This window comes from Pseudonaja textilis, chromosome 2 (assembly GCF_049901715.1).
Source record: "Pseudonaja textilis isolate UNSWEBS1 chromosome 2, rPseTex1.2, whole genome shotgun sequence".
Taxonomy (NCBI): Eukaryota; Metazoa; Chordata; class Lepidosauria; order Squamata; family Elapidae; genus Pseudonaja; species Pseudonaja textilis.
The window spans coordinates 13,907,296-13,931,088 of NC_141991.1; the positions used below are offsets into that span (position 1 = coordinate 13,907,296).

At 41.3% G+C, this 23,793-nt stretch overlaps 2 protein-coding genes across 8 annotated transcripts in view; both read left to right on the forward strand.

Moving 5' to 3' along the window:
* Window positions 1-6,377: 6,377 nt before the first annotated feature.
* On the forward strand, window positions 6,378-23,473 carry LOC113450102 (uncharacterized). Its single transcript, XM_087928553.1, has 4 exons — window positions 6,378-6,512; window positions 11,191-12,413; window positions 13,503-13,505; window positions 20,965-23,473. The coding sequence occupies exons 2-4, from the start codon at window positions 11,497-11,499 to the stop codon at window positions 22,442-22,444; spliced, it is 2,400 nt and encodes a 799-aa protein (XP_087784679.1). The 5' UTR covers window positions 6,378-6,512; window positions 11,191-11,496; the 3' UTR covers window positions 22,445-23,473.
* Window positions 6,388-23,793, forward strand: part of LOC113453924 (uncharacterized) — a 33,765-nt gene continuing 16,359 nt past the window's right edge. Inside the window, exon 1 of one of the 7 annotated variants that reach the window (XM_087928509.1) lies at window positions 6,388-6,512. The gene's annotated coding sequence lies outside the window, so the exon portion shown is untranslated. The other 6 variants (XM_087928511.1, XM_087928514.1, XM_087928517.1 and 3 more) reach the window with 6 other exon arrangements.

The following is a 23,793-nucleotide window of genomic DNA, read 5'->3' on the forward strand; positions in this document are numbered from 1 at the left end:
GTTGTCCAGTGGTTGTAAAGATATTTGTATCGGAGTAATCTCTCCAGTATTCAGGGCGCACAGGACAATTCTACATCTCCCTAAATTTCTTTTCTGGCTATCAGCAGATGTGCTCTGGCTATGAAAAGAACCACAGTAAGTAGATATTCCCATTTGCAAAAATAGGGCAATTGTTGTAAAAAAAAAAAATTGTATATTGATGAACAGATATAGAAATGTATCATACAGATTTGAAGAAACCTGCAGATCCTAAAGAATATATTGGGAGATAATTGCATGTTCCCTGCCCCCCATGCGCAGCAGATACCTGAAATGCGCATGTGCAATGGAACTGAGCTGGGACGACGGCTTGTGTGCCCACAGAGATGGCTTTGTGTGCCACTTCCGGCACGCGTGCCATAGGTTCCCCATCATGGGTGTAGGATCTTCAAGTTTTCTACCAATTCCTGCTGTGATCTCCTTTGCTTGGAGGTGCCTCTTGTTATCCTTTGAATGATGGTGTGTGATAGCAGTGGAAGTTGCTAAAAAGTTTCCTGAATTTAGTAGACACCAAAGAATTCAAGGGTTCTCCGTGTCAGTAACACAGTTCAGGTTATAATACAATGTGCCTGTGAACCCGAACACACAGAAACTACAAAGCACATGTTTCTCCAGGGGCTTTATTAAACCGACATTAATATTGGGCTTGTCTTTCCAATACTGCAGAAATACTCAGGCCGCACAGAACATTTCTGTAGCTTCTGCTGTTTTCAGAGTCGCTCTGCTACAAACCACAGTACTATGTTTCCAGGTTCTGCAGAGCAGCACTTAAAATTGGTCTGATGATGGATGACCTGTGCCATAAAGTAGTCTTAAGGAGCATCCAGTTCATTATACCGTGTGCACCATGCAGTGGTAGATTTAATCTGACATATGCTCCTCACGGTGCTCTTAGATCCATTTAGGCCTCTTTTTATATATACTATGTCATTTATGTCTCTTGTTTTTTTATATAATTACTATTTTTACCCTGTGATTATTTTCTCTACTTTTTAACTGAATACACCCCACCTTTATTATCTTGGTCTTTCACTGTAATAAACTTTTTAATCTTTAAAATAATCCAATTATATTTAATTTTTGTCATATTTAATTATCTATTCTTATTTTGGGGCATATATGTTGTCACATTTTTATGGTTTAGGCCCTAAAAATGTTTGAAATAGCTCAAAGCTTCTGGATCTTTGAGAGGACCATTCAGTAATACAGACTCTTAATGTCTACAACATTCTGAGGTCTTTGTAGAACAAAATGAGACATTAGCACAGAGAGAATGGAAGGGAAAAAGTTGGAAGAGTCTGACTGGCTACTACAAGAATTCATTGCAAAGAGTGTGTTTCTTTTTATCATTCTGTAAAATAAGGCATTGGATGTCATTATGCAAAGACTCAAAGTAGACAAACTGATAGAAAGGGAATGGTGGAATTCCCAATAAGTAACCCCCTTACAGTAGAACGAGTAGCTTAATGAGATCCCAAAAAACCTACAAACACTATATTCTGTAACTCAAACAAAATTCAGCAACAGGAGATCTCATAGCCAGAGTTGCTGGTCCCCACAGCCAGCCCAGAAGCCAGCAGTCTACAGTCAGGGAAAGACTCCATCAATTCAGAAGAAAAATTTGGAGCTCAGATTTAAAGACAAAAAAAGATCCATTATCTGGAGAATAATGGGGAGCCAGTGACAAAGTTTGCAAAGATCAAGTTTGGTGGTAGTAGTTAAAACTTCCAGGTTACAGACCGGGAGGTGCTGAGTTCAAATCCCACGTTAGGCACAGATGCATCTGGGCAACCTTGGCCAGTCCCTCTCAGGCTTAGGAAGCAGGAAAGAGGGGAAACGCTTCTGAAAATCCTTGTCAGAGAAATCAATCAAGCCAGTCCCCAGGTGTCAAGTCTGACTTGAAGGCACCTAAAAGAAACTGGATATAAAGGTCAAAGACAGGGAATTAAAAGTGCAAAGAAGTTCCACTTCAATGTCAGTTCAGGCATGAAGGTAGCTTCCAGGAGCTATGGATGGAATATTGAGATGCCATTTGAAGCAAAAGGTTTGTCTATAAAGGGAGGTAGGTGGGTAGGAGGGATTAAAATGAACGTCTTTCTTGATCCAGAATGCTCTCTAGGAAGTGCTTTCTATCCTCTGAGTTCCCAAAAGAAAAGACAATTGATGTTGGTGTTGTTTTCATTCAGATTCCCCCATGCCACAGATATTAGAGCAAACGGATGAACTGCATCTTCTGAGTCTAGTAGGGCTACTATCTCCATCCCTACCACATTAGTTCTACATCAAAAATGGCAATAGTGGGTGCTTTTTTACAAAGGGTAGAGGGGCCTTCTTGAACCTAAAACACCCCTCTGCACTCCCACTGTGGGGTACCTCTTCCTCATCACCTTGCACCCCACCGCACCGTTCCTATTCTATCTTGCACCCTGTGTACCCTCCACAACTCATGTGGAGCCTGTGAACCTTTTCAGTCCTACATGGTGCGTTTCAGGCACGCCTTTCTCACTTGCCTTTCCAAATTTTCCCATCCACTTCTTTCACTCCCCCACCCAACAGGAGACACATCCTTTCTGGCATATGACTTACAGCTTCCTGCCGGTTTTCCCAGTGACTTTTCTTGTAAGAAGCTGGCAGGAAGTTATCGATAATCAGAACTTCACACATCGGCAATGCCAAGCTATGCAGTGGCTTTTTTAAGGATAAAAATTCTGGTCCGCTTTATCATTGGAAGTTGAGGACTACTTGCACTGTACCTGGTGGCTGTCCCATTGCTTTTTCCAATCATTCCCCATCTGAAATCTCTGAAAATTAGTGAAATTAGCCATAAAGTATTCCCATGTGAGATTTTTTTTCCTTAGTGCTGAAATCAGTTCAGCAGGGGTTGCATGAAATCCCCTCAGCTAGATTGGCTAGGTGACCTAGAGAATTGATGTGGAGTTCTATGTTGCCTTTGTCTAGTTTCCTTCAATCTAACGGTGGAAGGAGGGTCATTTTAAAGATGAAAGTCTTTAGAAAGGGGTTGATGAAACACAGGAACAGTAAAACATTCCTCGGCATACGATACTGTGAAAAGGATGGGTGAGAATTCAGATGAACATTTTGCCCCCGTGGATCTCCAGTCTTCAATAGGCCCTGCATTTTGGCTGCCTCAATGGAACTGTGTAACAGGCAGAGAAAACCTTGGTCAATCGGTCCTGTCTCATTCCGAGGGATCCCTCCTGACCTATGGAGCCCCAAAATGAGGCTCGACTTTGAGGATCTGGTTCCTGCTTGCCACCTGTGCATAGAGAAAATCTCCCTGTTCTCCTGTATTGAGATGAGGAGCCTGGAAGTCAAAAGCTGGTCTGGATTTCTCCAAGGAATGGACTTCATGCCAGGCTTCATTTACAAGGAGGCACAATTCTCAAATAGGAATGCCTGTTGACAATCACTTGATCGAAAGAAAGGTGGAAAGTACCATGTTTCTCCAACAATATGTCCCCCCCCCCATAGGAAGACCCAGCATATTTTATAGGCATAAAATTAAATTAAGCCCCTTCCCCCAAATTTAGGCCTATTTTAAAACATGCAAAATGGGGGGAAGGGCGGGGGGGGACTTGCGGTTAGGAGTGCTTGCGGGCAGCCATACCTTGCCACCAGCCGCTCCTAATGGGATCATGGTGGAGTGCGGAGAGCTCCCTACTCCTGCCAAGCACCTTTGGTGCAGAGCAGAGACCTTTGGCGCCCACCTCTGTTGCTTTCCTTTCTGCCCATGCCACCTCTGCGTTTGGAGCTACCGCTTCCATGTTTGGAGCACTGCTGCCATTTGGAGCTGCCGCTTCGGCATTTGGAGCACCACTACCGCATTTGGAGCTGATGCTTCCGTGAGTTCCACCGCCGCGTTTGGAGCTGCCGCTTCTGTGTTTGGAGCGCGGCTGCCATTTGGAGTGCGTTTGAAGCGCCGCCGCTGTGTTTGGAGCTGCCACTTCTGCATTTGGAGCACCGCCGCTGCACTTGGAGTTGATGCTTCCGTGTTTGGAGCACCACTGCCGTGTTTGGAACTGCCGCTTCTGCGTTGGGAGCGCCGCTGCCATTTGGAGCATCGCCACCACATTTGGAGAGTGTTTGGAGTGGTGGCAGTGCTCCAAATGGCAGCGGCGCTCCAAATGTGGAAGCGGCAGCTCCAAACACGATGGCACTGCTCCAAACGGCGGCGGTGCCCCAAATGTGGAAGTGGCAGCTCCAAATGCGATGGCAGTGCTCCAAACGGTGGCGGTGCCCCAAACATGGAAGTGGCAGTTCCAAACGCAGTGGTGGTGCTCCTAATGTGGAAGCGGCAGCTCCAAACACGGCGGCGTTGCTCCAAACACAGAAGCGGCAGCTCCAGAAGCGGCAGCTCCAAATGCGGCAGCAACATGGGCAGAAGGGAAAGCAACAGCGGTGGGCGCTGAAGGTCTCAGGTCTGCAGCAAAGGTGCTTGGCGGGAGTAGGGAGCTCTCCATGATCACCACGATCGCCCGTTAGGATTGGCTGGTAGCGAGGCATGGCTGCGCGCAGGCGCTCTAGGCGAGGATGCAAGGGGGGGAATTAAGTCACACCCGAAATGATGGCCTAGCCGTTTTTACGGGACTCAAAAAAAAAAAAAGACCGAGCCTTATTTTGTGAGAAATATGGTATAATTGTGTTGTTTTTCTTTTTTTTCAATTCCTTTCCTGTTTATATCTTATTTGCTATATTTGTTTTTGTTTTGTATGTTTTATTACATTAAACATTTCTAATCAAAAAGGGCAGGTATGTCAAATGGAGCATATAGTAAGTTTTTATGCAGTTTTGAGCCATGATGGTACAGTGGTTAGAGTGCAGTACTGCAGGCTACTTTTGACTGCTGGCTGCCTGCAATTTGGCAGTTCAGATCTCACCTTAAGGTTGACTCAGCCTTCCATCCTTCCGAGGTGGGTAAAATGAGGACCCAGATTGTTGGAGGCAGTATGCTGACTCTAAACCGCTTAGAGAGGGATGTAAAGCACTGTAAAGTGGTATTGCTATTGCTATTTGTGTGCACCTGTTTTATGCCATCCTTTGTGCAACTGTGAAATGTTTCTTTGGAAGGTTTATCACTTCCTTTAACCAAATATAGACAGTATCTTCTTCCTTCTAAGCCCCATTTTTCCAAGCCCTGCTGTGTATGCAACTCTTCACTTTGATCTAATGGTGACCTCCTGCAAGAGATTTGACAGAATCACGTGCAATTTAGAAGATTTAAAATCTCCTCCTTCAAGATCAAAGCTGGCTAGTGGGCACTTTCTGGCTTATCCCAGGTTTCGCTATTCTATTACCATTAATAGAATGAAGCTGGCAATCATTTAGGTTTCAAGTATTTCATGAACTTTTAAGACCCAGCAACCAGCTTAATCTTGCAAAGCTAATTTGACTCAAGCTTCACTCTTCAAGTTTCCTCAGTTTGCAAAAGCAGGTTTTGAGGAGTTATCCTTGCTTCCCCCAGCTGAGAGGAATAACTGGTTGGAAGAGAATTCATTGGTCCATGATGTGTACTTGTTGCTGTTTGTATGCACATCGTTTCCCACACCCACCTACCCCACTTCCCGGAAACAAAGCCGCTGGGTGAGTTGTTAGCTATGAGTGCATCCCTGAAGAACAGGTTAGCCATCGATCGACCCAAAGTGAACCTGTCGATGTCATCCGTGCGGTTGAAAACCACTTGGTGGTGTATATAGTAATCGATCGAAAATCTTGCAAACAACGAGCGATTTTCAGTCTCATGTCGCTAGGGGGCGCGCCATGCAATGAGTAAAACCTGGTGATTAGAAAGCCGTCAATCCAGTGGCGGCATCGGTGGTTGATGAATAATACTGACATCCAACGGGAGGGGGAGCGGCAGAGCCGAAAGATGTTGAAACAATCAAGTCCTGGATTTCTAGAGCGGAGAACAGAGGAATCTCCTTTTCCGGCTGACAGATGGGAGGACCGTGGCGTGCAGGGCGGCTCTCCGCCTCTTCCCAGGAGGATGGCAGTAGCTGGAAGGTGAATTAAGGGCAAGTGGAAGAGAGGCGGGGAGCAAGTAGGACTGTTTGGTTTCCACCCCATTGTAGAAATTGAGAAGAAACCAGACTGAAACATGTCGGCTGTTGCAGCATGTTTCTTCCCTCCCCAAATTTTGTTGCAGTGGTGCTGGTCGCTTTCAAAGTAGTGCCTGCGATTTTCTTTGGTTGGGAGGTTTAAAAAATCTCCTTCGATTTAGGGTTGACTCTGTGTGATTTTTTATGATCTTGTTTTCCTGGAAACTGAGGAATTTCATGCACAACACTGGGGATTATATCTTGCAGATGCTTTCAGCCTTTTTTTTTAATCGGTTGAAGTCCTCGTCTATTGAAGCCCTCTCTTCCTCTAAAACGAGACTGAAAAGTTTGAGCGTAGCCGCTTCTGGGAAATGTTTGCTACTGAAATACACATGGACTTTTACCATACTTAAATTGGTAGGTGTACCTGTATTTGTCTCTGCATGCATATCTGTATAGCTAGCCTCTGTATGTCCAGCTATATTTGAAAATAAGAGTTTGTAATGCGAAGAATTTGTGATTTGTTGAAGTCCAGAAGAGAATTTAATGCTTGTGTGAAAATTTGAACTTGAATCTTGCTGGTAAGTATATTTATTTGTGTTCATATCTGTAGGGGGGGTGGGTAGTGGTGAAAGATGCTGAGCTTTCCAGCTAAAGAGCTGACAGCTGGGGTTTGAGACCAGAGCTCCATGCAACAGAGTGAGCTCCCATTACTTGCCCCAGCTCCTACCAACCTAGCAGTTTGAAAACATGCAAATACAAGTTGGTTAATAGATACCACTCTGATGTCGTAATAGAGTTCTATGTGCCTTTGGTGTAGAGGCATGCTAGCTGCATGACCCCTGAAATTGTCTTTGGACAATGCTGGCTTCCTTGGCCAAGAAGCAAAAGAACCAAATAGTAGAGTTGGAAGGGACCTTGAAGGTCTTCTAGTCCAAGCAGGAGACCCTGTGCCATACTAGACAAGTGGCTGTCCAGTCTCTTAAAAGCCCCTAGAGCACACACAACTTCTGGAGGCAAGTTGTTCCACTGAACCATTGTTCTCACTGTTAGGAAATCTCTCCTTAGTTCTAGTTTGGTTCTCCCCTTGATTAGTTTGTATCCATGGCTTCTTGTCTTGCCTTCTGGTGCTTTGGAAAATAAGTTGACCCCCTCCTCTTCACAGCAACCTCTCAAATACTGGAATACTGCATTCATGTCACCCTTAGTCCTCCTTTTCTCTAGACTGCATAAACCCAATTACTGCAATCATTCTTCATATGCTTTAGCTTCCTAATAATCTTTGTTGCTTTTTTTCTGCACTCTTTCCAGAGTTTCTATCTGGTTTTTATAGTATGGTGATCAAATCTGTATCCAATATTTGAAGTGTGGTCGTACTAAGGATTTATAAAGTGGTATGAAATAAGATTTGTTTGACATGATCTGTTTTTGACAACCCGGTGTTGGCTTCTAGTTATAACTTTACTTACTTCAAGGTATTAACAGATCTGATGCTTGATTATTTTCTCCAGTATCTTCCCAGGTAGTAATGTTAGTCTGACTGGTCTTCAGTTTCCTGGATTTGTTTCCCCCTCCCTCTTTTGAAGATGGGAACCGCATGAGCTTTTTTCCAGTCTGGTAGTTCCTGGTAATTCAAGATCTTTGAAAGATATGGATCAGTGGTTCTGAGATCACATCTGCCAGCTTCCTTCACTGGGAGCTGGCAGAATATTGGGATGTAATCCATCTACAATGGACAAGCGTTTTCTTGCTTATTTTAATTTGTATTCCTGGTCTGTCTTTTACGGTTATGTTTTTGATAGGTTGAGCTGTATTATCTGTTTGCATGAAGACAGATGCAAAGAATGAATTAAGCAGCTCTGCTTTCTCTCCACTGTCTGTTGCTTCCTCTCCATGTTCTCTCATTAGTAGACTGAATGGTTCCTTGACGATTGGTTCTTGTTTTTTATATGTTGAAAGATTTTTAAAAAATAATTTTTGACATTTGCTGCAAGACTTATTTCATTCTGAACCTTAGCTTTTCTGACTTCATCTTTGCAAGTTTGGTCTATTTGTTTGTATTTTGCCTTAGTTATATGCCTTTCTTTCCATTTTTTTTACTTATCCCTTTTGTCTTTCATTTTATCAGAGAGTTCTTTGTATAACCACGCTGGTTTCTTCTTGGATTTTTTCTTTTTCTTTTTACGTGGTATTGAGGTGGACTAGGCTTTTATAACCATATTTCTCAGAGTTCTGCAACCTTGTTGAGTTGTTTTCCCTTTTAAGACTTTCATCTATGGAATCTTTCCCAAGCTCTCTTTATGTTTCTTAAAATCAGCCCCTTTGAAATTTAAGACACTGGTTTGATATGTTCTATAGTTTGTATTTGAATTATATTAAATTTCAATATGACGTGATCACTCTCCTCCAAAGTTGCAGCAACTTCAACTCCCTCTACCACTCCCTCTATCACTTATTCTGTGTTAGTAAGAATTAGGTCCAGTACAGGTCCTTCTGAGCCTTATCTTTCCTGACTTCATCTTTTCAAGTTTTTTTATTTGTATTCTGCCTTAGTTATATGTCCTTCTTTCAATTTTTTGTACTTATTCTTTTTGTTTCAGTTTATCAGAGAGTTTTTTGTGTAACCATGCTGGTTTCATATTGGATTTCTTGTTCTTTTTCAGTGATATTGAGGTGGACTGGCCTTTTATAACCATATTTTTCAGTCACTCAAACTTCTTGACTTGTTTTCCCCTTTAAGACTTTAATCCATGGTATCCTTCCCAAGCTCTTTCTAAGCTTGTTAAAATCAGCTCTTTTAAAATTTAAGGCACTGTTTTGATTTTGTTCATTCCCTTCATTGGGAACTGGCAGAATATTGGGATGTAATACATCAGGTCCTGGTTATTTGAACTCATCTACAATGGACAAGTGTTTTCTTGCTTATTTTAATTTGTATTCCTGGTCTGTCTTTTACGGTTATGTTTTTGATAGGTTGGGCTGTATTATCTTTTTGCATGAAGACAGATGCAAAGAATGAATTAAGCAGCTCTGCTTTCTCTCCACTGCCTGTTGCTTCCTCTCCATTTTCTCTCATTAATGGACCAATTGTTTCCTTTATTTTTTTCTTGCTTTTTATATGTTGAAAGATTTTTTTAAGATTGTTTTTGACATTTGTTGCAAGTCTTACCCCCTTCTGAGACTTATCTTTCTTGACTTCATCTTTGTAAGTTTTTTGTTTGTATTCTGCCTTAGTTACATGTGCCTCTTTCAATTTCTTGTACTTATTCTTATTATGTTTCAGTTTATCAGAGAGTTTTCTGTGTAACCATGCTGGTTTCATATTGGATTTCTTGTCCTTCTTTTTCAGTGATATTGAGGTGGACTGGCCTTTTATAACCTTGTTTTTCAGAGTCACTCAAGTTTCTTGACTTGTTTCCCCCTTTAAGACTCTTTCTAAGCTTGTTAAAATCAGCTCTTTTAAAACTTAAGGCACTGTTTTGATTTTGTTCTATTGTGTTTGCATTGTATTGAATTTCAGTATAGAATAGAATGGAATTCTTTACTGGCCAAGTGTGATTGCACACAAGGAATTTGTCTCTGGTGCATAGGCTCTCAGTGTACATAAAGAATACATTCATCAAGAATCATAAGATACAACACTTAGTGATAGTCATAGGTTACTAATAAGCAATCAAATCATACTATGAAACAAATAAAACAATATAAATTGTAAAGATAAAAGCAACACGGTTATAGCCATAAGTGGAAAGAGATAGGTAATAAGAAGAATGAGAAGAATAATAGTAATACAGTCTTACTAAGTATTTTATAGTGTTGTGGGAATTAGTTGTTTAGCAGAGTGATGGCAGTTCAGGAAAAAACTGTCCTTGTGCCTAGTTGTCCTGGTGTGCAGCGCTCTATAGCGTCGTTTTGAGGGAAGGAGTTGAAACAGTTTATGTCCAGGATGTGAGGGGTCTGTAGATATTTTCACAGACCTCTTTTTGACTCGTGCAGTATACAGGTCGCCTCCCCTGCACATGTGCACACATCTCCTGCCCCCTGCATGTGCAGCAGATACCTGAAATTCACCAGCTGGCACGCACGTGTGCGCAGTAAAACTGAGCTGACGTGACGACTCATGTGGCCGCAGAGATGGCTCTGTGTGCCACTTCTGGCACGCATGTCATAGGTTCCTCATCACACCCTATATCATTTCCTTTGTGTTAGTAAGAATTAGGTCCAGTACAGCTGTCTCTCTAGTTCCCTGCTCTGTCTTTTGCATGACAAAATTGTCAGATTGGTCAGGAACCTGTTCAACCTCCCACCTGATGCAGAGCTTGTGTCACCACTGATGTCAGGATAATGAAAGACTTCCACTACTGCTCTGGTGTGTTTGCAGCATACTTTTGTGAATGTATGTAGCAGAGAAAAAAATGAGGCAGAAACAAGTCAATTACTGCTTCATTTTTCTTTCCTCTGCAGATTTTGTTTCAGTGGTACTGGTTATTTTAAAAGTGTTGCCTGCAATTTTTTTTTAATGGTTGGGAGATTTAAAAGTCTCCTTCAATTTAGGATTGATTCTGTGAGTTTTTGAGATGTGCTATTTTCTTGGAAACTGAGGAGTTTATATATCTGGCATATGCTCTGAGCACCATTTCATCAGTTGAAGCACATCATCTGTTGAAGCCTTCCCCACTCTAACATTGGATTAAAAATGTGAGTGTACCTACTTTGGGGACATTTTTGTGGCTATAATACACATGGACTTTTAAAATACTTCTATTGGTAGGTGTGTCTATATTTGTTTCTATATTTGTGTGCATATCTATATAATCTGTCCCAGGTATTCCCTGATGTATTTAAAAATAACAATTTAGAATGCTAAGAATCTGTTATTTGCTGAAGTCCAAAAGATAATATAATGTTTGTTTGGATATTTGAGCTTGGATCTTGCTAGTCTTCCATGGTTTAAAGGAACCATAGTTAATGTTAGAGCATTTTGGCATGTTTCCTTTCTCATTGTAATGCATGCTTTGTTCTCCTGCTGTTTTCACATTTTCTGCAACCACTTCATAAACAACCATTAAACTATGGGCTTGTGTCAATCTTACAGGACAAAGAGGATGCCCAGAAGAGAATTCCAGACAAGTGAGAATCACATTCAGCATTAAAAAGGAAAGCAAATCCAGCCAGCAATGAAAGTCTTTTCCACTTGTTCTCCTTCTGCAGGCAGGTGACAGACAAAAGAGAAAATAACAGGAAGAGAGTTTTGAGCTGGAAAAAAATTGAGTATATAGAATTCAAGCAGGCACTTCCAAAAGGATAAAGGGATCATTTCCAAATTCAGAAAAAGGGGAAATACTCTAGAACTCACTGGAGCAGAAAGAGACGCTCGGATAGGCATGTAAGACAGGCAGTCATGGAAGCTTCACTCTGTGAAGAAAGAAATAATAGTTTGAATCAAAGAAAGCCATATCTCTGTCCAATTTGTGGAAAAACTTTCATTCAGAATGCTCACCTGATGATACACCTGAGGACTCACACAGGAGAGAAACCCTATGAGTGTCCAGATTGTGGGAAAGGTTTCCGTCATAATTCCAGCCTGATAGTACACCAGAGGACTCACACAGGGGAGAAACCATATGAGTGTCAGGATTGTGGGAAAAGTTTCATTCAGAATTCTGACCTTGTGAAACATCTGAGGACTCACACAGGAGAGAAACCGTATAAATGTCCAGATTGCGGGAAAGGTTTCAGTCATAATTCTGGCCTTGTGAAACACCTGAGGACTCACACAGGAGAGAAACCCTATGAGTGTCCAGATTGTGGGAAAGGTTTCAGTCATAATTCCAACCTGATTATACACCAGAGGACTCACACAGGAGAGAAACCATATGAGTGTCCAGATTGTGGGAAAGGTTTCACTGTTAATTCCAACCTTGTAAAACACAAGAGGACTCACACAGGAGAGAAACCCTATCAGTGTCCAGATTGTGGGAAAAGTTTCAGTCATAATTCCGACGTTGTAAAACACCTGAGGACTCACACAGGAGAAAAACCCTATGAGTGTCCAGATTGTGGGAAAGGTTTCAGTCATAATTCCAACCTGATTATACACCAGAGGATTCACACAGGGGAGAAACCGTACATGTGTCTGGATTGTGGGAAAAGTTTCAGTGTTAATTTCAACCTTGTGAAACACAAGAGGACTCACACAGGAGAGAAACCACATGAGTGTCCGGATTGTGGGAAAGATTTCAGTACTAAGTCTAGTCTTGTAAGTCATGTAAGTGTACATACAAGGGAGAAACCTTACAAATGCCCAGAGTGCGGACGGTGCTTCTCGCAATCCTCCTCCCTTAATGCACACAAGAAAATCCACATGAGGCAGAAGGCGATGAGTGACAAGAAGGCTTGAATTTCTTTTCTGATCTATCTTTGCAAAAACAACTGAAACATTGACTATTTAATTTCTGACCTGATTCAGTTTAGTCAAATGTATCTAAGTATTTCTCATTTGGGAGAAAGGAACTGGAAATTGAAAATGTTAGTTTGATCTACTTGTGCCTGGTTATAAGCAGAATATAGTGCCGGGCTATTAGCGCAATATAGTGGATATTCCTTTGCAACGTCGTGCATTTGCTGCAAAAATGATTTGGGGATAGATATCAGATATCATAGAAATGTAACATTCAGATTTCAGAAACCTGCTGCAGATCCTATAAAATATTTTAAAAGATAGGAGCAATCAGATTTACTTAGTGATTGTAGCTCCTTAAATGTGAGGTAATGGGAGAGGGAAGGTAAAGAGGGATTAGAGTTCATCTTTTCATTTCCAGAAATTCAGAGCAGGAAGAATCCCTGTTCAGACTGTGAACAGTGAAGCAAGAAAAGTGATGGACAGAATGGGAAAGCACAGAATGGGAAACATACCAATGCTCCAGGGAGTTATAAACACAGCACAAAAAAATCATCGGTTGCTCTCTTTCTTCTTTGGAAGAGATTGCGAATACCAGGCTCCTCTCTAGAACACTTAAAATCTCCACAGACCGTTCTCATCCTGGACATTCATATTTCGATCTGTTATCATGAGGGAGGCGTTATAGGTGTCTTAAAATGAGGACTAATAGATTGAGAAACAGTTTCTTTTCCAAGGCAGTAATTCTCTTCAATCAAACAGTGCATTTGTGATTTAATCCTATTATTATAATTATTTTAATTTTTAAAACTCTGTAGTGTGGTTGTGATGTGGTGTTTGGGGCACTGTGCTGGAGTAGCTTTCAAATTTCATTGTATTTGTGGAATGCAATGACAATAAAGGTATTCTATACGAAGATTTGGGACAGTGAGAAAAGCACCAAAAAATCACATGTAAAGGTTGTTGACCATGATATGCAATTGTTATTGGAATGCTATAGAGAAAAGGGGGTTGTGGTATTTGAGCATAGGATTTTCATGTTTATAACAACTCCTGCTGTTGATCTCCTTTGCTAGGAGATGCCTCCTGTTATCCTTTGGATGCTGGTGGATTAACCTTTGAATGCTGGCAGTGCCAAGATGCTGAAAAATTTGCTAAGTTTAGAAGACACCAAAGAATTCAAGGCTTGTTTATTTTAATAATATTTCAGGTTATAATACAATGCCACCATGACTCTGGACATACAGAAGCAATAGAGCATGTTCTTGTATGCTGATTAGTGTACGTGCAAAGTGACAATAAAATTATTTTAAGGTCTAAGTTGTCCAGTGATTGTAAAGATATTTGTATCGGAGTCATCTCTCCAGTACTCAGGGCACACAGAACAATTCTACGTCTCCCTGCTGCTTTTAGATAGTCACCCTGTTACTACATATAGTATGTTGCCAGTTTCTGCAGAGCAGCATTTAAATTTGGTCAGATGATGAATGACCTGTTCCATAAAGTAGTCTTAAGGAACATCCAACTCATCATACATTTTGGTTTGTGGAATGATAGATTTAAACTGCCACGTAATAAACAATTCCACCGACAAACATCTTATCCTCCTCACTGTGCTCTTAGTTACATTTAAACTTCTGTTTTTATATATACTCTCTTTTATATCTTATTTAGTATAATCACTATTTTTAGATTTTATTTTCTGTACTATTTAGTTGAATACATATATATATCCCACATTCCTTATACTGGTTTTCACTGTAATAAAGACTTTAAATTTTAAAATAATCAATTTATATTTAATTCTTGTCAGATTATATTCAATCTCTTTTTTGTGTCCTATTGGGGTGTATCTGTTGTCACATTTTTCATGCTTGGCCGCTGAAATTGCTTGAAATATCTCAAAAGCTTCTGGATCTTTGAGAGGACCATTACATAATGCAAACTCTTAATGGCTGCAACATTCTGGTGTCTTTGAGGAACAAAATGGATGTTAATGCAGAAGGAATGGAAGTGACAAAAGTTGGAAGAGTTCATGACTACTATACTACTACTATAAGAATTCATTGCAAGGAGTGTGTTTCATTTGATTATTATTCTGTAAAGACACTTTTTTATTTTGGGGTGAAGAAATAAGTGTGGACTAGAAATAAAGGAATAGTCATTTAATTTCATTTCACAAACATTCAAAATATACACAATGAAACTGATACAAAGGGAACTGTGGATTATAATTGTGCATAAATCTACCAGTGGAAGGGGGAATTTTTTAGATGCAGCTTTATTTTAAAGACTAGCTTGATACCCATGCTTCGCTATGAAACTATGTGGTGAGGTTTAGTTTTGGGGGAGGAAAATAAGGGGGGAAAATTCTGCCTCTGCCTACCAGGATCCATCGGTATTCATCTGGCTAGCATCCTATCAGAGTGTGAGAGAGTTGAGGGCTGTTTGGAAACTGAAACAGTATTTGCTGTTTGAGCAAGGACACAGCAAGGAGCCTGGGCATAGTTTAGTTCAACTCTGTTCTGTAGCAAAGCTGTTTGCTGCTGTGAAAGTAAAACTGAAACTGAAATTCCTCGTGTTTTGCATTTGGAAGATATTTCTTTTCAGGTAGGGAGGGGGAGTAGAACTCCTTAGCATCAGAGCGTATTAATAATAATATAGGAAACACTAATGCTCTGATGATCATTTTGAAAAATCCTTTCTTAGTGAGCACCTAGAAGCTAAGAGGAACATACATGCCAAATTACAAGTTTGTAGCTTTATGGTTCTGGAGATTTTGTGATGTGCTTTTTCACTTTTATATATATATTGATGAAAAATCTTTAAAAAACAAGAAGGAAGCTAGGAAATCAACCATCTTACTCTGAACAAAGGACTGTTTAGAAGGAGAACAGTGTGACTGTACAGTGTAATACCAAGACTGACAAGGCAATCACTTTAATATAAACAGACATTTTTCACTAGGCATACTCAAATCCTGAAACTTCCTGTTTTAGCCTCCATCCCTCTAATCATGTTTGTTGGTCTTCTTTGTACTCTTTCTAGAGTCTCAACATCTTTTTTATACCTTAGTGACCAAAACTGGATGCAGTATTATTCCAAGTGTGGCCTTACTAAGGCGTTATAAAGTGCTACTAACACTTCACATGATCTTGATTCTATCCCTGTTAATGCAGTCTAGGATTGCATTGGCTTTTGGGGCAGCTGCAGCACACTCCTGGCTGACTCATATTTAAGTAATTATGCTGCTAAATTTCTTCAGCATGATCTTGGATCTTGATCTTATTGAAATAAACTTTTTGTTTTTGACATTTGTTGCAAGTCTTACTTCATTCTGAGGTTTAGCTTTCCTGAGTTCATTTTTGCAACTTGGGGCTATTCTTTGCTATTCTACTCAGTGGTAGGATTCAAATTTTTTTACTACTGGTTCTGGGGCGTGGCTTGCTGGGTGTGGCTTGGTGGGCATGGTCATGTGACTGGATGGGTGGGGTTTTATTTGCAGCCACCCCCCCACCGTTTTGGGGGGCCTTCTGGGCCTCAGAAGAGCCTCTAGGGGGGGCGTTTTTGCTCCCAGAAGGCTCCTCTGGGGCTCAGGAAGGCAAAAAATGGAGGGGGGGGCTGAGCGCCTCCCTCCATTTTTTTGCCTTCCTGGGCCTCAGCAAGGGGAATCCTGGCACAGCTGATCATATGAACAGCTGGTTGTCAGAAGGGAAAAAAAAAGAAATACCTTAAGGGTGGGTGGGGCAAGCGAACCAGCAGCCACTGGGTGACTGGGTCAGGGGCATGGCCAGCCAGAATTTACTACCCACGCCAAATCCTTGCTACCAGTTCCCCTGATCTGGTGCAAACAGGTTGGATACCACGACCGATTCTACCTTAGTTATGTGCCCTCTTTCCATTTTTTGTACTCACCATTTTTGTCTTTCAGTTTATCAGTGTTCTTTGTGTCACCGTGCTGATTTTTTCTAGGATTTTTTTTTCTTTTTCAATGGTAGTTTGGTGGACTGAGCTTTATTCTGTACAGCCAATCCCGCAGTACTTCTTGTTATTCCATTACATTCTCCACTTTACAATTTTTGATTTTTCTGCAAAATCCATGTCTGACCTTAGGCACTGAATTACTGAGTCTCTCCCTCTTTGCTTTCACCATCCATAAACATTAACAGTATTTTAGTATTTCCACATGTATTTTAAATCTAACGACTCTACTCTTGCAAATGGATGATGCTATTTTGGCTGGGCTTTTTTAAAAGGGGGTAGGGGGAGACACTTGTTTCCCCAGACCCCAAACCTGCAGGGGACCCATTATGGGCATACATTTGTATTTGGATCAATTATTTCTAATTGAAAAGAATTCAAAACTTTTAATGCCAAGAGTTTTCCTTGCACACACACTCAATTATCAAGGTACTGAGTCAAAAACAAAGAAATTTCTTCCTTGGTTTGGATACCATGAAAAAAAATGGATGATCATTCAGATGAACATCTTGACCTGGCTATTGAGTTTTAAAAGGAGCTTTGTATTTTGGCTACCCCTGAGGGAATTCTCCTGCAGGCAGAGAAAAATTTGATCTGTTAGTTGTGTCTCATTCCCATAGATTTCATCTGGCCCACAAAGTCTCCAACACCCTGTTGAAGCAGGAGATGGCTCATATCATTTCAGACAAATGACTACCCAGTCTCTTTTTGAAAGCTTTGTTATGGAGCACCCACAATTTCTGAAGGCAAGCTATTCCATTATGAGGCAAGTTGTCCACATTACAAAATTTCTCCATAGTTCTGGGTTGCTTCTCTGCTTGGTTAATTTCCATCCTTTGTTTCTTGCCTTGCCTTGCAGAAAGTACAAGTGTATGGGTTTTCTTAGCACCGATGAGGTTACCCAGTTTGGATAATGAAACATCTACAAGAAAACAACTAAGTTCAGAGAGCACAAAACCCCCCTCAAAAATCTTTTCCTTAGATATGGGTTCAAAGACAATGCAGTGGCCCCTTCCAGGTTTGTCCCATGTTTCATTATTTTATTAAGCGGATGAAGCTGGCAACCACTGAGGGCTGCACACACAAACAAGAACTTCATGAACTTTTAGGTCCCAACATCTGGCTAATCTTGTACAGCTAAGAGGGGTCTATATTTCACAGTCAGATAAATATAGTTGGAAGGGTCCTTGTAGGTAATCTAATCCACATACACCCCGTCCAAGCAGGAGACCCTGCCTACACCATTTCTGACAAATGGCAGTCTAAGCTCTTCTTGAAAGCCTCCAATTATGAAGCTCTCACAGCTTCTGAAGGCAAAGCTGTTCCATTGGTTGATTGCTCTCACTGTCAATAAGTTTCTCCTTATTTCCAGGCTGAATCTCTCCTTGTTCAGTTTCCATCCATTATTCCTTGTTCAGTTTCCATCCATTATTCCTTGTCTGGCCTTCGGGTGCTTTGGAAAATAGCTTGATCCCTTCCTCTCTGTGGCAGCCCCTCAAATATTGGACGACGGTAGGTTTCAAGAGTTATCCTGAACTTTATTGTTGTGTGTTTCCACATGGTTCCCCCACACCCATCCCAAAATAAGCTTTCCCTTGGTTTAGTTCCCGCTTCTCGCTCCTTCGGTTGCAGTGGCTGTTATGAAGGCATCCCTGGGCGACCCGAAAGAAACCGTTAGGGGATATATCGTCCAGGCGGGAAGCTATCGATGTGGTTCGGTAGATGTCAATTTGAAGGCATATACTACTAATTAAAAAAAAAAAATATTGCAAACGCCTCAGAGTAAACATCGGGCAAGCATCTCTTAAAAAATCAGCAACATCCACCCCTAGAAAACAGTAACGGCTTGTGAGGTAGAGCATTCGAATGTTTGGGTTGCTAGAGCGGACGTCGGAGGAGAGGAGAGGAGATGCGCAGAGGGACTTTCTCTTTTCCGGCTCACCCATGGGAGGATAGAAGCCTGGAGGGCTGGTCTCGTGCTCTTCCCGGGGTCGAAGCAGCTGCTGGAAGGTGAGCGGGAGGTACGACGGAGGGGAGTCCGGGAGCAAGTAGGGCTGCAGAAGTAGAAGCAGGGAAGGAACTAGGCTGACACATATTGAGCTGCTGCATATTCCTTCCCTCCCCAAGTTTTATTCCAGTGATGCTGCGTGATTTAAAATGTGTACCTTCAAGTCCCACCCCCCACCCCCGTCTGTCCCCTCCGGTTGGGAGATTCAACTTAGAGTTGTGGTTGTGGGTTTTCGTTTTAATGAGCTCCAAAGCATAATGCTACCATTGCTTCACTGTAGATACGGTATACTTTTGGTGATGCGCACAGCTGAATGTTTTTGCACCAAGCAACCTTAGTCTCTGAGCAACCTTGGTCTCAACTGACCATAACCCATTTCCCCAGACTTTTGATGCACGGGTTTGGCCAAATGTAGCCAAGCTGAGATGTTTTCCTTTGGAAGAAAAATGCTTCTGTGCCACCCTGCTGCACAGTCCAGACAAATGAGGAATACAGGAGATTGTTGTCGCATGTAGTACACCATCAGTACATGCCAGAAATTCCTGCAGCTCCTTTAATGTTGTAGGCCTCTTGGCAGTTCTCTGTCCAGTTTTCTTGTTCATTTTGGGTGACCTCCAGTTCTCTATAATGTTGCTGTTGTGTGTGCCATATTTTTTCCACTTGTTGATGGCTGTTCCATGATATATCCAATGCAGTGGAAATTGTTTTGTATCCTACTCCTGGCTGATACCTTCCAACAATGAGATGCTTTGTAAGGTTTTTGCAGACCATGTCTTTTGCTGTAAGAGGCAACTAAGTAAATGTGAGAAAAATCCTAGTGGCACAGCTGAATGTGATCAGAGTCACTTCAATTGATGGCAGTCTGTACTGACTACTGTTTAATATCAATTTAAGTATGATTGATTAATTCTGAACACAGCACATCCCTACTTTCAATTGGGTGCATACACTTTTGTAAATTTTTGTGCCTAAAACAGAATTTCCAGAAGTCTGGCACTTTGATACATTAGCCATCAACAGACTTATAGACCTAAATAAAATCTATATACGGTCCAAAGGAGACAATAAGCTAAAAAAGGGAACAAAAAGACCCCAAAACAGTTTCCCAACAGTAGTGAGCACTCAGATGACCATAAATTAACTCTTAAGATTTACATCAAAACAACACTCAATAAGTAAACAACACCCTAATCAAGGAACTGCCGAACAAGTTAACAATAAACAGCCCAAACATAGAATATCACTCGCACCAATACTGACAGGGCAAGCCATTAGAATATAAATGGAAAGCAAACCACACTCCTTAATGGCATTGATGATGTTGTCTAGTTTGGTAATGAAACATCTTCAAGAAAACAATCAACCCCTCATAATTTGTATACTCCATAGGAAGGAATAAAAATATAGCACATTTCTTGCAGGTCACCACAGGGCTGGCCTTTTTCTCCAGGACTCTTCAATATTTGTCCAGATTAAGATAGTCTCTTGATGATTTCCTACTTTAGGTTTTTAATTGTAAGATTCACAGGCTGATATGCATGTAGAACGCTAGCTTGAAGAAGGCCCACTTCTCTGCAGCTTGTGGTGAGCAACTTCTTGCAATTTCTGGGGTTGTGCTAATTTCAACACTAACTCAAGTATTATGGCATGTTTTGCTGTTTTATTCTAATTTTTGATTTTTTTTCTTGCTGTTTTCACATCTTATGCATGTATTTATATACAAGGATTAAATTAACAATTTTGTGTAAATTTGATAGACATAAAGGATGCCTGGAAGATTGTCATGAAAAGTGAGAAGCACAAGCAACATTAAAAGGGAAAGCAAATCCAGCCAGCAATCAAAGTATTTTCCACTTCTTCCAGGTAACCACAAAAGTCCTCCACTATCCCAGCAAGTAGCAGACAGAAGAGAGAATAACAGAAAAAGAGTTTTGAGGTGGACATAATTGAGTCTCTGGAAGAAACGAAAACACTCCACAAAAGGTCAAGGGGGATCATTTCCAAATTCAGAAAATGGGGGAAATGTCTGGAAATCAGTGGGGAGAAAGGGAACATTTGGATTGCATCACTCTCTGCCTTTGTGGCAATCTTTTTTATCTCCAGAATCCAAAAATAACACTGGTGGGAAAGATGTGTATATTGTGGGAAAAGCACAGATTACAGATCATACCTGAATATGCCTGAGAGGACCCACACTGAAAAAAAGACCTCCCAGTGCCCTCAGTGTGGCAAAAGTTTTAGGAAGCATGTACTCTAGTAATATACAAGAAAACTCACACAGGGGAAGATACCATATGAGTGTCCTGATTGTGGGATAAGTTTCAGTCATAACTTCCAAATGAATCAACACAGGATTCGTGGAGGGAGGAAACCGTACAATTGTCTGGATTGTGAGAAAATTTTCAGATGGAAATACCGCTTAGTTCTACACCAGAGGACTCACATGGAGGTGAAACCATGTGTCCAGATTGTGGAAAAAGTTTCATTCAAAATTCCGACCTTGTGAAACACCAGAGGACTCACATAGGGGAGAAGGCATACAGGTGTCCAGATTGTGGGAAAATGTTCAGTCGGAATTCCGACCTTGTGAAACACCAGAGAACTCACACAGGAGAGAAGCCATATGAATGTCCAGATTGTGGTAAATGTTTCAGTCGCAGTTCCTCCCTGGTGGTACACCAGAGGATGCACTCTGGGGAGAAACCATATAGGTGTCTAGATTGTGGGAAGACCTTCAGTAGGAATTACTGCCTGGTGTTACACCAAAGGACTCACACTGGGGAGAAACCATACAAGTGTCTGAATTGTGGGAAAAGTTTCAGTCGGAGTTCCCAATTGATGATACACCATAAATCTAACACTGAGGGCAAAGTGTATGAGTGCTCAGATTGTGGGAATAGTTTCTGTGGGAATTCTGACTTTATGAAACACCAGAGGATTCACAGAGGGAACAAACCCTACAAGTGTCTGGATTGTGAGAAAACTTTTAGTTGGAATTCCGATCTTGTGAAACATCAGAGAATTCATACGGGAGAGAAGCCGTATGAATGTCAAGATTGTGGTAAATGTTTTATTCTCCATTCCTACCTGGTGTTACACCGGAGGATGCACACTGGGGAGAAACCATACAGGTGTCTAGATTGTGGGAAGACTTTCAGTAGGAGTTACTACCTGGTGTTACACCAGAGGACTCACACTGGGGAGAAACCATACAAGTGTCTGGACTGTGGGAAAAGTTTCAGTCGGAATTCCCAACTGATGATACACCAGAGGTCTAACACTGGGGGCAAAGTGTATGAGTGCTCAGATTGTGGGAATAGTTTCTGTGGGAATTCTGACTTTATGAAACACCAGAGGACTCACAGAGGGAACAAACCCTACAAGTGTCTGGATTGTGAGAAAACTTTCAGTCAGAATTCCGATCTTGTGAAACACCAGAGAATTCATACAGGAGAGAAACCATATGAATGCCCAGTTTGTGGTAAATGTTTCAGTTGTCATTCCTACCTGGTGGTACACCAGAGGATGCATACTGGGGAGAAACCATACAGGTGTCTGGTTTGCAGAAAAACTTTCAGTACAAATTATCACCTGGTGTTACACCAGAGGACTCACACTGGGGAAAAACCATACAAGTGTCTGGAGTGTGGGAAATGTTTCAGTTGGAATTCTGGACTGGTGATACACCAGAGGACTCACACAGGGGAGAAACTATATGACTGTCCTAGTTGTGGGAAAAGTTTCAGTCGACATTCTGACTTGGTGGTACACCAAAGGACACACACAGGAGAGAAACCATATGAGTGTCCGGTCTGTGGGAAAGATTTCAGTACTAAGACTAATCTTATTACTCATGCAGGTTTACACACAGGGGAGAAACGTTTCAAATGCCCAGAGTGTGGACGGTGCTTTGCACAAAAATCCTCCCTTACTGCACACAAGAAAATCCACATGAGGTAGAAGGTGATGATTGTAGAGAAGTCTTAATTTCTGGCCTTATTCAGTTTAGTCAAAGTTGCCTCAGTATTAGGCATGAGGGAGGAGAGAAAACAATGGAAATGGAAAATATTATTTTTTATAAAAGCTAATTACATGTAGCCTTTATCAAACTAAACTCCCCTCCATCCCCCTGCACATGCGCGTGTCTCGTGCATGCGCCCTGCCCCCCACATGCGGCAGACACCCAAAAATCAGCTGGTGGGAGGCGCGTGCACATACAAAGTAGAACTGACCTGTGGCGACGGCTCATGCCCGCAGAGATAGCTTTGTGTGCCACTTCTGGTACACGTGCCGTAGGTTCCCCATCACGGGTGTAGGATCTTCAAGTTTTCTACCAATTCCTGCTGTGATCTCCTTTGCTTGGAGGTGCCTCTTGTTATCCTTTGAATGCTGGTGTGTGATAGCAGTGGAAGTTGCTAAAAAGTTTCCTGAATTTAGAAGACACCAAAGAATTCAAGGGTTCTCCGTGTCAGTAACACAGCTCAGGTTATAATACAATGTGCCCGTGAACCCGAACACACAGAAACTACAAAGCACATATTTCTCCAGGGGCTTTATTAAACCGACATTAATATTGGGCTTGTCTTTCCAATACTGCATAAATACTCAGGCCGCACAGAACATTTCTATAGTTCCTGCTGCTTTCAGAGTCGCTCTGATACAAACCACAGTACTATGTTTCCAGGTTCTGCAGAGCAGCACTTAAAATTGGTCTGATGATGGATGACCTGTGCCATAGAGTAGTCTTAAGGAGCATCCAGTTCATTATACTGTGTGAACCATGCAGTGGTAGATTTAATCTGACACATGCTCCTCGCGGTGCTCTTAGATCCATTTAGGCCTCTGTTTTTATATATACTCTTGTCATTTATGTTTCTTGCCTTTTTATATAATTACTATATTTACCCTGTGATTACTTTTTCTACTTTTTAACTGAATGCACCCCACAGTCATTGTGTTGGTCTTTCACTGTAATAAACTTTTTAAACTATAAAACAATCCAATTGTATTTATTTTTTTTATCATATTTAATTCTTTCTTTTTGGTGTTACTTTTTGGCACCCTGTTTTTATGGCTTAGGCACTAAAAATGCTTGAAATAGCTCAAAAACTTTTGGATCTTTGAGAGAATCATTCCGTAATGCAGACTGTTAGAGGCTACAACATTCTGATTTCTTTGCAGAACAAAGTGGAACATTATCATAGAGAGAATGGAAGGGAAAAAGTTGGAAGAGTTCATTGGCTGACTGGCTTTTGCAAACTGTTTTTTTCTTCTTCTGCAAAATAAGGCATTGGATGTCATTATGCAAA

Excerpts from the sequence above, each read along its gene's own strand:
- LOC113450102 (XM_087928553.1), top strand. The coding sequence starts at position 11,497 with ATGGAAGCTTCACTCTGTGAAGAAAGAAATAATAGTTTGAATCAAAGA.